We start from the raw sequence: 17603 nt of genomic DNA on the forward strand, positions 1-17603 counted from the left end.
AGACAAGCCAGGGAACTATAGACCGGTGAGCCTGACCTCGGTGGTGGACAAGTTGTTGGAGGGAATCCTGAGGGACAGGATGTACATGTATTTGGAAAGGCAAGGACTGATTCGGGATAGTCAACATGGCTTTGTGCGTGGGAAATCATGTCTCACTAATGCGCAGTTAGGGTGGACTGGCCGTGCTAAATTGTCCCATAATACCATGGGATGTGCAGGTTAGGGTGGATTGGCCGTGTTAAATTGTCCCATAGTGCCCAGGGATGTGCAGGTTAGGGTGGGTTAGCCGTGCTAAATTGTCACATAGTGCCCAGGGATGTGCAGGTTAGGGTGGATTGGCCATGCTAAATTGTCCCATAATGCCTTGGGATGTGCAGGTTAGGGTGGATTGGCCATGCTAAATTGTCCCATAGTGCCCAGGGGTGTGCAGGTTAGGGTGGATTGGCCGTGCTAAATTGTCCCATAGTGCGCAAGGATGTGCAGGTTAGGGTGGATTGGCCGTGCTAAATTGTCCCATAGTGCCCAGGGATGTGCAAGTTAGGGTGGATTGGCCGTGCTAAATTGTCCCATAGTGTCCAGGGATGTGCAGGTTAGGATGGATTGGCCGTGCTAAATTGTCCCATAGTGCCCAGGGATGTGCAGGTTAGGGTGGATTGGCCGTGCTAAATTGTCCCATAGTGCCCAGGGATGTGCAGGTTAGGGTGGATTGACCGTGCTAAATTGTCCCATAGTGCCCAGGGATGTGCAGGTTAGGATGGATTGGCCGTGCTAAATTGTCCCATAGTGCCCAGGGATGTGCAGGTTAGGATGGATTGGCCATGCTAAATTGCCCAAGTGTTCGGTGCATTAGTCAGAGGGAAAATGGGTCTGGGTGGGTTAATTTTTGGAAGGTCGGTGTGGACAAGTTGGGCCGAAGGGCCTGTTTCCACACTGTAGGGAATCTAATCTAATTGATTTTTTTGAAGAAGTAACAAAGTGGATTGATGAGGGCAGAGCGGTGGACATGATTCAAATGGACTTCAGTGAGGCGTTCCTCATAGGCGACTGGTGAGCAAGGCTTGATCTCATGGAATACAGGGACAAGTAGCCGTTTGGATACAGAACTGGCTCAAAGGTAGAAGACAGAGGGTGGTGGTGGAGGGTTGTTTTTCAGACGGAAGGCCTGTGACCAGTGGAGTGCCACAAGGATCGGTGCTTTATGTCATAAATATCAATGATTTGGATATGAACAGGGGGGTATATTTAGTAAGTTTGCAGATGACACCAAAATTGGAGGTGTAGTGGACAGCGAAGAGGGTTACCTCAGATTACAACAGGATCTTGCTCAGATGGGCCAATGGGCTGAGAAGTGGCAGATGGAGTTTAATTCCGATAAATGCGAAGTGTTGCATTGTGGGAAAGGCAAACCAGGTCGGACTTATACACTTAATGGTCAGGTCCTGGGGAATGTTGCTGAATAAAGAGACCTTGGAGTGCTGGAAGAGGCTAGGATCAAAATTACCCACAGGGGGGATTTTTCAAAAAGACAAAAAAAAATCTGACAGCCCGCAATTTGCCAAAAAAGTCCCCGCAATTTTTAGAGGCAGGAGTTGCTAGATGTTTCATTTGAGTGTTGTTTGCTGTAGTTAGCAGAGACTCTGCTTAGATTCTGCAGACCGTCGATTAGCAGTTAAATAGATTCTGCAGGCAGCTTTCGTTCAGTGTTTAAATGAACTCAGCAGTCTGTTTGCTGGTGTTAACTTCTTAAATAGACTATTTCGAATGTTCCCTGTCAATGACTGTCTCAATGGTGTCTGTAGACTCTTGTCTGTCGTTCAACATTCAGACAAACCCTGTCAATTATTCACTGCGAAATGTTAGTCACAGGATAGACACTAATTCACGGGATGTGGGCATCGCTGGCTGGGGCCACCATTTTTTTCTCTGCCTCTAATTGCTCCTTGCGAAGGTGGGGAATGGGTGAGCTGCCTTCTTGAACCGCCGCAGTCTGTGTGCTGTAGGTAGACCCTTAGGGAGGGAGGTGAGAGTGAGGACTACAGATGCTGGAGATCAGAGTCAAGATTAGAGTGGTGCTGGGAGGGAGGCATTTTGACCGAGAGGGGATATATTTCCAAGTCAGGGCGGGGAGTGGCTCGCGAGGGATTTTGTGGGTGGAGATGGTAGTTACATGTCCTTTTGGATAGGGTTTGGAAGGTGCTGATTCAAGAACGGGTGAATTTCCGCGGTGGATCGAGCGGATAGCACACGCGGCTACCATTGGAGGGAGTGGATGGGGCTTCCAATCCAGGGGGGGGTGATGATTTGGAGACGGCCAATTGCCAGAAAGCAAAACACTTGACGGCAAACCGGTTGACAAACTGGGGGACCCTCGGGGACACAAAACGTCTTCAGCCAAATGCTGCCAGGTTTGTGGAGAGAGAGTGGTCAGCGCCGCATGAACACGCCCACTCACCTTTCAGCCTGCTGGCCTTGTCTTCCTGATGTACCCGCCGATCATCCCCCTCCTCGTCACTCTCCTCGGCAAAATCGTCCAAATTCCCGATGTCAGCCTGCTTCACGCTCATCAGGCTGGCCAGGCTCTGCATGTCTTCGTCCCTGCAGGCACAAGGAGGAGCAGGGGCTCAGGGGTGGCCTACACTCAGATGACGGTTAACGCAGGAGTGAGCAGACTCCGACACGTCCATCTCGGGATACACGATCCCGCCACACCAGCCAACGGGACTCCCTCACTGGTATTCCCCGGCCGCTAGCCGCGCTGGCAAGGGCACACCACTCTCCGCTCCGACCCAGAGGTACACATCTCAGGCCAGACACTTCAGTACTGAGGGGGTGCCGCACTGTCGGAGGGTCAGTGCTGAGGGAGTGCCGCACTGTCGGAGGGTCAGTACTGAGGGAGTGCCGCACTGTCGGAGGGTCAGTACTGAGGGAGTGCCGCACTGTCGGAGGGTCAGTACTGAGGGAGTGCCGCACTGTCGGAGGGTCAGTACTGAGGGAGTGCCGCACTGTCGGAGGGTTAGTACTGAGGGAGTGCCGCACTGTCGGAGGGTCAGTACTGAGGGAGTGCTGCACTGTCGGAGGGTCAGTACTGAGGGAGTGCTGCACTGTTATAGGGTCAGTACTGAGGGAGTGCCGCACTGTCGGAGGGTCAGTACTGAGGGAGTGCTGCACTGTCGGAGGGTCAGTACTGAGGGAGTGCTGCACTGTTATAGGGTCAGTACTGAGGGAGTGCCGCACTGTCAGAATGCCACACCGTCGGAGGGTCAGGGCTGAGGGAGTGCCGCACTGTCGGAGGGTCAATGCTGAGGAAGTGCTGCAGTGTCTGAGGGTCAGTACTGAGGGAGTACAGCACTGTGGGAGGGTCAGTGCTGAGGGAGTGCCGCACTGTCAGTACTGAGGGTGTGCCGCACTGTCGGAGGGTCAGTACTGAGGGAGTGCTGCACTGTCGGAGGGTCAGTACTGAGGGAGTGCTGCACTGTTATAGGGTCAGTACTGAGGGAGTGCCGCACTGTCAGAATGCCACACTGTCGGAGGGTCAGGGCTGAGGGAGTGCCGCACTGTCGGAGGGTCAATGCTGAGGAAGTGCTGCAGTGTCTGAGGGTCAGTACTGAGGGAGTACCGCACTGTGGGAGGGTCAGTGCTGATGGAGTGCCGCACTGTCAGTACTGAGGGTCAGTACTGAGGGAGCGCCGCACTGTCAGTGGGTCAGTACTGAGGGAGTGCCGTACTGTCGGAGGGTCAGTGCTGAGGGAGTGCCGTATTGTCGGAGGGTCAGTACTGAGGGAGTACCGCACTGTCGGAGGGTCAGTACTGAGGGAGCGCTGCACTGTCGGAGGGTCAGTATTGAGGGAGTGCCGCACTGTCGGAGGGTCAGTGCTGAGGGAGTGCCGCACTGTCGGAGGGTCAGTGCTGAGGGAGTGCCGTATTGTCACTCACGTTGCCCGTCCTTCTCGGAGGAAGACACAGGAGAGGGAGAACTGCAGCGTGGCACAGATGACCTTGACGGAGAGGGGTTTGAGTTTGAGCTTGACGTCTGTCATGGTGGGCATTGGACTGGCGTATTTCTTCATGTTTATATCGGCAGATGCCAGCACCTTTCGATGCCCTTTTCGTTCCTGAGGAGGACGAGAAACAGACGGAGTTTTCATGATTCATGCCTCAAACCCACACACAACCTATTTCTCGGTATCTCAATTTCTCCGCTCAAAAAGAACGCTTATGTCCAAGAGAGGAGATACTTAGCCGCAAATGAACTGTTTCGAACGCAGTTGACGGAGCAAGTTTCATATATTCCTGCAACGTGGCCCTCACTGGCTGAATTAACTCACTAATCCCTGGCAGGGCCCAGCATTTATCGCCCCTCCCCCATCCCCAGTTGCCCCCCTTCGGAAGGTGAGGTGAGCGGCCATCTTGAACCGCTGCAGTCCGTGTGCTGTGGGTTAGACCCACAATGCCCTGGGGGAGGGAGTTCCAGGATTCTGAACCAGGGAACGGCCGATATATTCCCAAGTCAGGATGGGGAGTGGTGGGAACTTGCAGGAGGGGGGGTGGTGTTCCCCATGTATCTGCTGCCCCTTGACCTTCTAAGATGGTGGTGGGTTTGGAAGGTGCTGTCTGAGGAGCCTCAGGGAGTTGCTGCTGTGCGTCTTGTAGATGGTACACACTGCTGCTACTGAGCGTCAGGGGGTTGGAGGGAGGGGATGTTTGTGGGTATGGGGCCAAGCAAGGAGGGAGGAGATGTTTTATCCCGAGCAGAACACATGAGTCAGGTGAACAACTGGTTAAGTAATCTGCGACACTGTTGATTGATGATGCCCGGGTGACAGGTTCAGGAATATTGTTTCGAGGAGGGAGTGTCTCTCTCTTTACAAGGATGACACTGACATGTGACTCAAATCACACATCCGGTACTCAACGGCAGTGCAAGAATAGATTTGCACAATGTTTACCCTCCCCACAGTGAGTCAGCGCAGTGAGTCAGGGCAGAGCGCAGGTTAATGGGCCACAGTCTGAAGGCTACCACAATCAGGAAATCTCACCTCTGGGTCAGTGCTGAGGGAGTGCTGCACTGTCGGAGGGTCAGTGCTGAGGGAGTGCTGCACTGTCGGAGGGTCAGTGCTGAGGGAGTGCAGACTGTTGGAGGGTCAGTGCTGAGGGAGTGCCGCACTGTCGGAGGGTCAGTACTGAGGGTGTGCCGCACTGTCGGAGGGTCAGTGCTGAGGGAGTGCCACACTGTCGGAGGGTCAGTGCTGAGGGAGTGCTGCACTGTCAGAGGGTCAGTACTGAGGGAGCGCCGCACTGTCAGAGGGTCAGTGCTGAGGGAGTGCTGCACTGTCAGAGGGTCAGTGCTGAGGGCGTGCTGCACTGTTAGAGGGTCAGTGCTGAGGGAGTGCCGCACTGTCGGAGGGTCAGTACTGAGGGTGTGCCGCACTGTGATACACCACTTGGTGGCCCTGCCTATGTTTTTATGATTAGATCCCTACAGTGACGAAACAGGCCAACAAGTCCACACTTTGAAGAGTAACCCACCCAGACCCTTTCCCTTACCCTATATTTACCCCTGGACACTATGGGACAATTTAGCACGGCCAATCCACCCTAACCTGCGCATCCCTGGGCACTATGGGACAATTTAGCACGGCCAATCCACCCTAACCTGCACATCCCTGGGCACTATGGGACAATTTAGCACGGCCAATCCACCCTAACCTGCACATCTCTGGGCACTATGGGACAATTTAGCACGGCTAATCCACCCTAACCTGCACATCCCTGGGCACTATGGGACAATTTAGCATGGCCAATCCACCCTAACCTGCACATCCCTGGACACTATGGGACAATTTAACACGGCCAATCCACCCTAACCTGCACACCTTTGAACTGTGTGAGGAAACTGGAGCACCCGGAGAAAACCCCACACAGACATGGGGGGGGAGAACGTGCAAACTCCTCCCAGACAGTCACCCGAGGGTGGGATCCAATCTGGGTCCCTGGCGTCGTGAGGCAGCAGTGCTAACCACTGTGCCACCATGCCAACCCACGTGTGTGGTCATCCGTGTTCCCATGGGCACATTGGAGATACAGGTGTGTGTGTGTGTGTGTGTGTCTCTTCCCTGCTATCGTGGGGTCAATGTACATTCCAGAAACAACATCTCAACACAAAACCTCAGGGTTATTATCTTGTTGATGTGTGTGGAATCTTGCAGTATGCAGCTGACCTCCCAGACTGCAACCATTCCTGCTTTCCGAGTAATGGCACATTCACTGTAATGTTCATTTGGACGTCCCATGGTGAAGAGTGACACTGTGGAAGTCCATATTACAGAGCAATAGAGTCATTGAGATGTACAGCACGGAAACAGACCCTTCGGTCCAACCCGTTCATGCCGACTAGATATCCCAACCCAATTTCGTCCCACCTGCCAGCACCCGGCCCATATCCCTCTAAACCCTTCCTATTCATATCCCCATCCAGGTGCCTCTTAAATGTTGCAATGTCCCAGCCACCACTACTTCGAGAGATGGGGATTTTCATAGAATCATAACAGTGTGGAAGCAGGCCATTCAGCCCAACAAGTCAACACCAACCCTCCGGACAGTAACCCTCCCAGACCCCTTTCCCCTCCCCTATTACTTGACATTAACCCCTGAGTGATGCGGCTAACCTACACATGAAAAGTTTTGTCTTGTGGAGAGAGATGGAGCAGCTCGGGCCGATACTCTCTGGAGTTGAGACGAACAGGAGGAGATCTCTAATGGAGCTCTGTGCGACGCTGAAGAGGGAGGGACCGACAAATAGAGAGGATGTTTCCTCATGTTGGTGTGGGGGGCAATTGAGAATGAGAGGGTATCGTTTCAGGATAAGAGAGTGAGTGGCAAAACTGTGGAACGCACTGCCCCCCCACCCCGAACATTGTTAAGAAAGCATATGGTGTTTTGGCTTTCATTAACCGGTATATCGAGTTTAAGAGCCGCGAGGTTTTGCTGCAGCTCTACACTGAGACCACACTTGGGATATTGTGTCCAGTTCTGGTCACCCTCCTATAGGAAAGATACAGAGGCTTTGGAGAGGGTGCAAAGAAGGTTTACCAGGATGCTGCCTGGACTGGAGGGCTTGCCTTATGAAGAAAGGTTGAATAAGCTTGGACTTATCTCTCTGGAGAGGAGGAGGAAGAGAGGAGACCTGATCGAGGTGTACAAAATAATGAGAGGAATAGATAGAGTCAATAGCCAGAGACTTTTCCCCAGGGCAGGATTGAAGGATACGAGATGTCATAGTTTGAAGGTATAAAGAGACGTCAGAGGTAAGTTCTTTACCCAGAGAGTTGTGAATGGATGGAATGCGTTGTCAGCGGTGGTGGTGGAATCAAAGTCATTGGGGACATTTAAGCGACTGCTGGACATGCACATGGAGAGCAGTGAGTTGAGGGGTGCATAGGTTAAGTAACTATATTTGACATGAGGATTAAATCTCGGCATAACATTGTGGGCTAAAGGGCCTGTTCTGTGCTGTACTTCTCCATGTTCCAACATGCAGGAGCCGCTGAATAAATTTCAGGAGGAGACGGACAGATGTTTAGTCAGTGCTGGGTTAAAGGGAGCGGGGAGTGGAGGTTGGGGCCGAGATGAGATCAGCCATTGAATGGGGGAGCAGGCTGGAGGGGCTGAGCGGCCTACTTGTGCTCCTAGCCCTTATGCTCAGTGCGTTTTTCACCCGCTGTAGATTCCCGTTCCCTTCGCGATTTGGCATTCTTGTGATTCGGTCCTGATCATTCCAAGCACTGATTAGATTAGATTCCTTACAGTGTGGGAACAGGCCCTTCGGTCCAACCAGTCCACACCGGCCCTCCAAAGAGTAACCCACCCAGACCCATTTCCCTCTGACTCATGCACTTAACGCTATGGGCAATTTATGACGGATGACAATGTTAATGAACGTGAAGTCATCCATGTTGGGAGAAATAACAGCAAAAAAGGACTATTACTTGAACAGTAAAAGATTGCAGCATGCTGCCACGCAGAGAGTTGAGAGTGTGAGGGGGGGGGGTTGGAAAAGCACAGCCGGCCGGGCAGCATCCGAGGAGCAGGCGTGTCAACATTTCGGGCATAAGCCCTTCATCTGATTCGTCGATTCTCCTGCTCCTCGGTTGCTGCCCGACCTGCTGTGCTTTTCCAGCACCACACCCTCTCGACTCTGATCTCCAGCGTCACCTTCTCCTCCGCTGTGCAGAGGGACCCTGGGTGCCCTTGTGCATGAATCCCAGAAGGTTGGTCTGCAGGTACAACAGGGAATTAGGAAGGCAAACGGAATTTTGTCCTTCATCGCAAAAGGGATTGAGTTTAAAGGTAGAGAGGTTACGTTGCGGCTGTGTGGGGTGCTGGTGAGGCCACACCTGGAGTTATTCTTTTCGGCACGGACTGGTTGGACCGAAGGGTCTGTTTCTGTGCCGTATGACTCTATGGCTATGACTACTTATGGGAGCTTTGGTCTCCTTACTTGAGAAAGGATGTAATGGCACTAGAGGGGGTGCAGGGGCGGTTCACTCGGTTGATTCCGGAGTGGAGGGGGTTGGCTTATGAGGAGAGACTGGGATTATATTCATTGGAATTCAGAAGAATGAGGGGGGGGGGGGGTAACTTTGATGAGATTCCCTACAGTGTGGAAACAGGCCCTTCGGCCCAACAGGTCCACACTGACCCTGCGAAGAGTAACCCACCCCCTACCCATTCCCCTACACCTAACACTATATCACGGCCAATACACCCTAATCTTCAGACTGAGGGAGAAAACCCACACGCAGACACGGGGAGAATGTGCACACTCCACACAGACAGTTGGAATTGAACCCGGGTCTCTGGCGCTGTGAGGCAGCAGTGCTAACCACTGTGCCACCGTGCTGCCCTAGAAACAGATAAAATTATGAAGGGAATAGATAAGATAGAAGTAGAGAGGATGTTTCCACTGGCAGGTGAAACTAGGACAAAAGGGCATAGCCTCAAGATTAGGGTGAGCAGGTTTTGGACTGAATTGAGAAGGAACTTTTTCACCCAGAGGTTTGCGAATCTTGGGACTTCCCTGCCCAGTGAAATAGTTGACGCTACTTCAGTCAATGTTTTTAAAGCTAAAGGTAGATTTTTTTTTTGAACACTGAAGGAACTAAGAGTGAGGGTGGGAGGGCAGGGAAGTGGGGCTGAGGCCAGGAAAGGGTCAGCCCTCGATCTTACTCAATGGCGGAACAAGCTCGACGGGCCAAATGTCCGACTCCTGTTCCGAGTTCTCGACGTCCTTACCTGGCCCGTTGCGAAAGAGCTGCCCGATTCAAGCGCACCTCACCCTCCTGATCTCTCACCCTGTCGTGGGCGCCCTCCCACACATCTCTGGGCCTTCCCCGCTCCACCCCACCGCCACCCTCCCACCACTGGAAACACTACCCCCCACCCTCCCCCCCTCCCCCCCCAGCCCCCGCGTTGTCGCGATCGAAACCCCGCGTGCGTTTGGTCGCCGTTAACACGGTTAAGGCTGGCTTTACGTTTTCGATAACGAAGGTCCATTCCTTGTCTTCAAATTCTTCAGCGAGGGGGTCCTGTCAAAAAAACAAAAGGGACACGTTCAGGGTCAGGGCTGCCCACAATTCCCTGCCACGTTTTCCGGTTTGGGAAGAAGGATAAGGCCACCCGAACTTTGACCTCTCGGGGTCAAGGGGCACGAGGCTGGGGGGGGTTGGTGTCCACCAGGGCTTAAAGTCCGAGCGTCAGCTGAGGCCCTCAGACGCTCACAGGCTGGGCGGGTGGGGTTAGATTGGAGGAGCTGAGAGAAACGTGGAAGGCACACCGACACCACACTCTGTGGGCACACACACAAGCAGAGAGGTGGTCACTGCTTTAGGCCTGGAGAGCTAGGCCTCGGACCTCTACTCTGTATCAAACCCCGTGGTGTCCCTGACCTGGGGAGTGTTTGATGAGGGACAGTGTAGAGGGAGCTTTACTCTGTATCTAACCCTGTGCTGTCCCTGTCCTGGGGAGTGTTTGATGGGGGACAGTGTAGAGGGAGCTTTACTCTGTATCTAACCCCGTGCTGTCCCTGTCCAAGGAGTGTTTGATGGGGGGACAGTGTAGAGGGAGCTTTACTCTGTATCTAACCCCGTGCTGTCCCTGTCCTGGGGAGTGTTTGATGGGGGACAGTGTAAAGGGAGCTTTACTCTGTATCTAACCCCGTGCTGTCCCTGTCCTGGGGAGTGTTTGATGGGGGACAGTGTAGAGGGAGCTTCATTCTGTATCTAATCCCGTACTGTCCCTGTCCTGGGGAGTTTTGATGGGGGGACAGTGTAGAGGGAGCTTCATTCTGTATCTAACCCCGTGCTGTCCCTGTCCTGGGGAGTGTTTGATGGGGGACAGTGTAGAGGGAGCTTTACTCTGTATCTAACCCCGTGCTGTCCCTGTCCTGGGGAGTGTTTGATGGGGGACAGTGTAGAGGGAGCTTTACTCTGTATCTAACCCCATGCTGTCCCTGTCCTGGGGAGTGATTGATGGGGGGACAGTGTAGAGGGAGCTTTACTCTTTATCTAACCCCGTGCTATCCCTGTCCTGGGGAGTGTTTGATGGGGGACAGTGTAGAGGGAGCTTTACTCTGTATCTAACCCCGTGCTGTCCCTGTCCTGGGGAGTGTTTGATGGGGGACAGTGTAGAGGGAGCTTTACTCTGTATCTAACCCCATGCTGTCCCTGTCCTGGGGAGTGTTTGATGGGGGACAGTGTAGAGGGAGCTTTACTCTGTATCTAACCCCGTGCTGTCCCTGTCCTGGGGAGTGTTTGATGGGGGACAGTGTAGAGGGAGCTTTACTCTGTATCTAACCCCGTGCTGTCCCTGTCCTGGGGAGTGTTTGATGGGGGACAGTGTAGAGGGAGCCTTGCATTCCATTTGCAATAGTAGAGAGAGCCCCTCTCTCGGACAGGTGAAAGGTCACCAAGCTGCAGTTAAATTGGAGTTGGGGGTGGGGTGGGGAGTAGTTCAGAGGGGCACGCGAAACGGTCTTGGGAAAGTGCAGCTGTAGGATTGACAAGGGTGTTGCCAGGGGTTGGAGGGTTGGCGCTGTAGGGAGAGCTGGAATAGGCTGTGCCAACTCCTGGTCTGATGGACACTGTGGATAATATCAATGCCCTGCGTTTGCACAGGCAGAGATCCATGAAATCTCCCCTCGCAGGAGGACAGGCAAAACTAAAACAAATCCTTGTTTACATGCAAATATTCTGCACATACCACGGGTTGTGAGTCAAGGCAGAATGCAGCAAAGGATTTGAAATGGTTGTGACAAATGTGCCACTGTGCTTACAGCACAGGCACAGAGCTGCAGATATAAACAGGCAGGCCGAACGCTGCCTTCGCCAGTCTCCCGATTACCCTGGATGCCAGTTTGGAATCTGCACGCTAAGCTAGGCAGGGGGCTGGCAACCAATGGGGCATGCCAGATCTTGCCCACTTCCCTCACTGTGTGAGACCAAATTCCACTACAGATCACATTACCCAGCCCAACAGTGAGGGAGCTGCACGGTGTGGGAGGGTCAGTGCTGAGGGAGCTCGGCAGTGTGGGAGGGTCAGTGCTGAGGGAGCTCGGCAGTGTGGGAGGGTCAGTGCTGAGGGAGTGCCGCACTGTCGGAGGGTCAGTGCTGAGGGAGTGCCGCACTGTCGGAGGGTCAGTGCTGAGGGAGTGCCGCACTGTCAGAGGGTCAGTACTGAGGGAACGCAGCACTGTCGGAGGGTCAGTACTGAGGGAGCGCCACACTGTCGGAGGGTCAGTACTGAGGGAACGCCGCACTGTCGGAGGGTCAGTACTGAGGGAGTGCCGCACTGTCAGAGGGTCAGTACTGAGGGAGTGCTGCACTGTCAGAGGGTCAGTACTGAGGGAGTGCCGCACTGTCAGAGGGTCAGTACTGAGGGAGTGCTGCACTGTCAGAGGGTCAGTACTGAGGGAACGCCGCACTGTCGGAGGGTCAGTACTCAGGTAGTGCCGCACTGTCGGAGGGTCAGTACTGAGGGAGCGCCGCACTGTCCGAGGGTCAGTGCTGAGGGAGTGCCGCACTGTCGGAGGGTCAGTGCTGAGGGAGTGCCGCACTGTCGGAGGGTCAGTGCTGAGGGAGTGCCGCACTGTCGGAGGGTCAGTGCTGAGGGAGTGCCGCACTGTCGGAGGGTCAGTGCTGAGGGAGTGCCGCACTGTCGGAGGGTCAGTGCTGAGGGAGTGCAGCACTGTCGGAGGGTCAGTACTGAGGGAGTAACGCACTGTCGGAGGGTCAGTACTGAGGGAGTGCCGCACTGTCGGAGGGTCAGTACTGAGGGAGTGCCGCACTGTCGGAGGGTCAGTACTGAGGGAGTGCCGCACTGTCGGAGGGTCAGTACTGAGGGAGTGCCGCACTGTCGGAGGGTCAGTGCTGAGGGAGTGCCGCACTGTCGGAGGGTCAGTGCTGAGGGAGTGCCGCACTGTCGGAGGGTCAGTGCTGAGGGAGTGCAGCACTGTCGGAGGGTCAGTACTGAGGGAGTAACGCACTGTCGGAGGGTCAGTACTGAGGGAGTGCCGCACTGTCGGAGGGTCAGTACTGAGGGAGTGCCGCACTGTCGGAGGGTCAGTACTGAGGGAGTGCCGCACTGTCGGAGGGTCAGTGCTGAGGGAGTGCCGCACTGTCAGAGGGTCAGTGCTGAGGGAGTGTTGTAGTGGTTGACCCTTGCCTACCTTGTAGAGGGTTACGGAGATGTCGACGTTTTCCGGTACAGGCCACAGCACCATGCCGCGGTACGGGTTATTGATGCCCGGCTGCCAGCTGTGAGGCTGAAAGAGAACAGAAATAGGGACTGATTGGAAACACACGAAGGCACAGGCCAAATTCCCCGGTTAAAAACGTCTCTGAACAGCCCGGAAGCTGGACAACGAGGCCGTTCAGCCCAACCTAGAAGTGTGATATCCTCGAGTGGACGTACAGAGTGAGCGTTGAGACCATCTCTCCCCCCATGCGTGAAGACAGAGATGGTGAAGGGTTTTATTTTTCACTCAGAGGGTGTTCCCAGTGGGCGGGAGTGGATTGCAGGCCCAGTACGTGCTGTCACGATGGAGGGAGGGAGCAAGGGTGGGAGGTTCTCTGAGGTGGGTGAGTGGAGTCAGGGCCACACAGAGATCAGCCATCTTGAACTGAGGAGCGTGTCCAGTGATTGAGTATGAGAGAGTGTGTATCTGTAAGTGAGTGTGAGTTGTGTATATGGGTGTGACTGAGAGTGGGGGGCGGGGAATGTGTATGGAAGTGTGTGTCTGAAATAGTGCATGTATGTGAGGGTGTACGGGTGTGTGTGAGAGTGGGTGTGTGTGAATGTTTTTAGGGGATTGGGAGAGAGAGAGAGTGTGTGTGTCTGTGAGTGTGTGCAGGTTAGGGTGGATTGGCCGTGCTAAATTGTCCCATAGTGTCCACGGATGTGCAGGTTAGGGTGGATTGGCCGTGCTAAATTGTCCCATAGTGCCCAGGGATGTGCAGGTTAGGGTGGATTGGCCGTGCTAAATTGACCCATAGTGCCCAGGGATGTGCAGTTTAGGGTAGATTGGCCGTGCTAAATTGTCCCATAGTGCCCAGGGATGTGCAGGTTAGGGTGGATTGGCCGTGCTAAATTGTCCCATAGTGCCCAGGGATGTGCAGGTTAGGGTGGATTGGCCGTGCTAAATTGTCCCATAGTGCCCAGGGATGTGCAGGTTAGGGTGGATTGGCCGTGCTAAATTGTCCCATAGTGCCCAGGGATGTGCAGGTTAGGGTGGATTGGCCGTGCTAAATTGTCCCATAGTGCCCGGGGATTAGATTAGATTAGATTATATTAGATTAAATTACATTACAGTGTGGAAACAGGCCCATCGGCCCAACAAGTACACACCGACCCGCCGAAGCGGAACCCACCCATACCCCTACATTTACCCCTTACCTAACACTACGGGCAATTTAGCATGGCCAATTCACCTGACCTGCACATCTTTGGACTGTGGGAGGAAACCAGAGCACCCGGAGGAAACCCACGCATACACTGTGCAAGTTAGGGTGGATTGGCCGTGCTAAATTGTCCCACTGTGCCCAGGGGTGTGCAGGTTAGGGTGGATTGGCCGTGCTAAATTGTCCCATAGTGCCCAGTGATATGCAGGTTAGGGTGGATTGGCCGTGCTAAATTGTCCCATAGTGCCCAGGGATGTGCAGGTTAGGGTGGATTGGCCGTGCTAAATTGTCCCATAGTGCCCAGGGATGTGCAGGTTAGGGTGGATTGGCCGTGCTAAATTGTCCCATAGTGCCCAGTGATATGCAGGTTAGGGTGGATTGGCCGTGCTAAATTGTCCCATAGTGCCCAGTGATATGCAGGTTAGGGTGGATTGGCCGTGCTAAATTGTCCCATAGTGCCCAGGGGTGTGCAGGTTAGGGTGGATTGGCCGTGCTAAATTGTCCCATAGTGCCCAGTGATATGCAGGTTAGGGTGGATTGGCCGTGCTAAATTGTCCCATAGTGCCCAGTGATATGCAGGTTAGGGTGGATTGGCCGTGCTAAATTGTCCCATAGTGCCCAGGGATGTGCAGGTTAGGGTGGATTGGCCATGCTAAATTGTCCCATAGTGCCCAGGGATGTGCAGGTTAGGGGGGATTGGCCATGCTAAATTGTCCCATAGTGCCCAGGGATGTGCAGGTTAGGGTGGATTGGCCGTGCTAAATTGTCCCATAGTGCCCAGGGGTGTGCAGGTTAGGGGGGATTGGCCGTGCTAAATTGTCCCATAGTGCCCAGGGATATGAAGGTGAGGCGCATGAGTCAAGGGTAAACGTAGAGTAATGGGGTAGGGGAATGGGTCTGGGTGGGTTACGCTTCGGAGGGTTGGTGTGGACATGTTGGGCCCAATGGCCAGTTTCCACACCATAGGGATTCTATGATTTATTGTCCTGTCCCTAATTACCCAGAGGGGCAGTTGAGAGTCAACCACACCGCCGTGGGGTTTGGAGTCACGTGTAGGCCCAGACCAGGTAATGATGGCAGTTTCCTTCCCGAACCGGGTGGGTTTGTCTTTCCAACAATGGATTCACGATCGTCATTAATTCCAGATTGTTTTTTTTTTTAAAACTCAAGTTGCACCAGCTGCCGTGGCGGGAATCGAACCCAGCCTCCCTGGAACATTCCCCGAGTCTCTGGATTAACAATCCAACGTTAGGCTCACCAGGCCATCGCCTCGGAGAGATTGCAACGCGGAGCCCTTGGCAAAAACGTGACAGGGTCAGCAAAAGGGAAGCCACATTTGCCTGGAACGTTTTGAGGATGTAACTGCGGGAGTTGATAAGGACGAGCCAGTCGATGTGGTTTCTTTGGACTTTCAGAAGGCTTCCAATAAGGTCCGACTTTGGAGATGAATTTGTAAAATTAAAGCACGTGGGACTGGGGCTAGTGTACTGGCACGGATGGAGGGCTGACGGAAAACACAGAGCTTAAAAATGTGTTGCTGGAAAAGCGCAGCAGGACAGGCAGCATCCAGGGAACAGGAGAATCAACGTTTAGGGCATGAGCCCTTCTTCAGGAATGAGGAAAGTGTGTCCAGCAGGCTAAGATAAAAGGTAGGGAGGAGGGACTTGGGGGAGGGGCGTCGGAAATGCGATAGGTGGAAGGAGGTTAAGGTGACGGTGATAGACCGGAGTGGGGGTGGGGGCGGAGAGGTCAGGAAGAAGATTGCAGGTTAGGAAGGCGGTGCTGAGTTTGAGGGATTTGACTGAGACAAGGTGGGGGGAGGGGAAATGAGGAAACTGGAGAAATCGGAGCTCATCCCTTGTGGTTGGAGGGTTCCTAGGTGGAAGATGAGGTGCTCTTCCTCCAACCGTCCTGTTGCTATGGTCTGGCAATGGAGGAGTCCAAGAACCTGCATGTCCTTGGTGGAGTGGGAGGGGGAGTTGAAGTGTTGAGCCACGGGGTGGTTGGGTTGGTTGGTCCAGGTGTCCCAGAGGTGTTCTCTGAAACGTTCCGCAAGTAGGCGGCCTGTCTCCCCAATATAGAGGAGGCCACATTGGGTGCAGCGGATGCAATAGATGATGTGTGTGGAAGTGCAGGTGAATTTCTGATATATCCATCAGAACACTTCAACTCCCCCTCCCACTCCGCCAAGGACGTGCAGGTCCTTGGCCTCCTCCATTGCCAGACCATAGCAACACGACGGTTGGAGGAAGAGCGCCTCATCTTCCGCCTAGGAACCCTCCAACCACAAGGGATGAACTCAGATTTCTCCAGTTTCCTCATTTCCCCTCCCCCCACCCTGTCCTAGTCCCAACCCTCGGACTCAGCACCGCCTTCCTAACCTGCAATCTTCTTCCTGACCTCTCCGGCCCCACCCCCACTCCGGCCTATCACCCTCACCTTGACCTCCTTCCACCTAACGCATTCCCAACGCCCCTCCCCCAAGTCCCTCCTCCCTACCTTTTATCTTAGTCTGCTGGACACACTTTCCTCATTCCTGAAGAAGGGCTCATGCCCGAAACGTCGATTCTCCTGTTCCCTAGATGCTGCCTGGCCTGCTGCGCTTTTCCAGCAACACATTTTTAAGCTCTGATCCCCAGCATCTGCAGACCACACTTTCTCCGAGGAAACAGCAATAAAACCGTCTTTTTCCACATTCAGTGCTCGGGACTCCGACTATTCCCAATCTATACTAAGGATTCCGATTTTGGATATTTTGCAATATCTCCCAAATTTGACACAGAGGTGGGCGGGAGGGTGAGCAGTGAGGAGGGTGCAGTGTGATTTGAACGGGCAAGAGCATGGCAGATGCAGTGTAACGTAGATCAACATGAGGAAAATCCACATTGGGAGCAAACGCAGGAAGGCGGATTATTATCCGAACGGCGATAGATTGGGAAAAGCGGGGGAAGGTGCAGTGAGGCGGCTGAGGATCCTGGGATTGTATTCACGAGAGGTTAGAAGGTTGAGGGGAGATCTAACAGAAACTTACAAGATAACGCATGGCTTAGAAAGGGTGGATTTGTTTCCGTTAGGCGGGTAGACTAGGACCCCGTGGGCACAGCCTTAGAATTCGAGGGGGTCAATTGAGAACGGAAATGAGGAGACATTTCTTCAGCCGGAGAGTGGGGGGCCTGTGGAATTCATTGCCGCGGAGCGCAGTGGAGGCCGGGACGTTAAATGTCTTGAAGGCAGAGATTGATAAATTCTTGATCTGGCAAGGAATTAAGGGCGACGGGGAGAGTGTGGGTAAGTGGGGTTGGAATGCCCATGACGGAATGGGGGAGTGGATGGGCCAAATGGCCTTTCTTCCACTCCTACACCTTATGGTCTTATGGAGACCTGGGTGTCCCTGTACGCCAGTCACTGAGAGTAAGCATGGGAGGTGGGGAACGTTGCCCTCCACAGCGAGAGAGTTGGCGTACTGGAGCCATTGTTCTGGGTGAGACCACCCCCCATGGGGTATTGTGAGCAGTTTGGGGGTCTCCGTATCTGAGGACAGATGTTCTGACAAGGAAAGGAGTGCAGGGAAAGGTTTCCCAGCCTGATTCCCGGGATGGTGGGACTGACATACGTAGAGAGACTGGATCAGTTCGGACTGTACTCACTTGC

The 17603-nt window shown here is 53.9% G+C and overlaps 1 protein-coding gene across 5 annotated transcripts in view; it reads right to left on the reverse strand.

Moving 5' to 3' along the window:
* Positions 1-17603, reverse strand: part of LOC122546736 (EH domain-binding protein 1-like) — a 165287-nt gene that overhangs the window by 116500 nt on the left and 31184 nt on the right. For all 5 annotated transcript variants that reach the window (XM_087983698.1, XM_087983699.1, XM_087983697.1 and 2 more), the window contains exons 3-6: positions 12722-12817; positions 9531-9584; positions 3934-4112; positions 2453-2595 (exon numbers count right to left, since the gene is read on the reverse strand). In XM_087983698.1, coding sequence (XP_087839824.1) covers positions 2453-2595; positions 3934-4112; positions 9531-9584; positions 12722-12817 — 472 coding nt within the window. The remainder of the gene's footprint in view (positions 1-2452; positions 2596-3933; positions 4113-9530; positions 9585-12721; positions 12818-17603) is intronic.

This window comes from Chiloscyllium plagiosum, unplaced genomic scaffold (genome assembly GCF_037043375.1).
Source record: "Chiloscyllium plagiosum isolate Xiang-an unplaced genomic scaffold, Cpla_swu_hap1 HiC_scaffold_46, whole genome shotgun sequence".
In the NCBI taxonomy this organism is placed as follows: Eukaryota; Metazoa; Chordata; class Chondrichthyes; order Orectolobiformes; family Hemiscylliidae; genus Chiloscyllium; species Chiloscyllium plagiosum.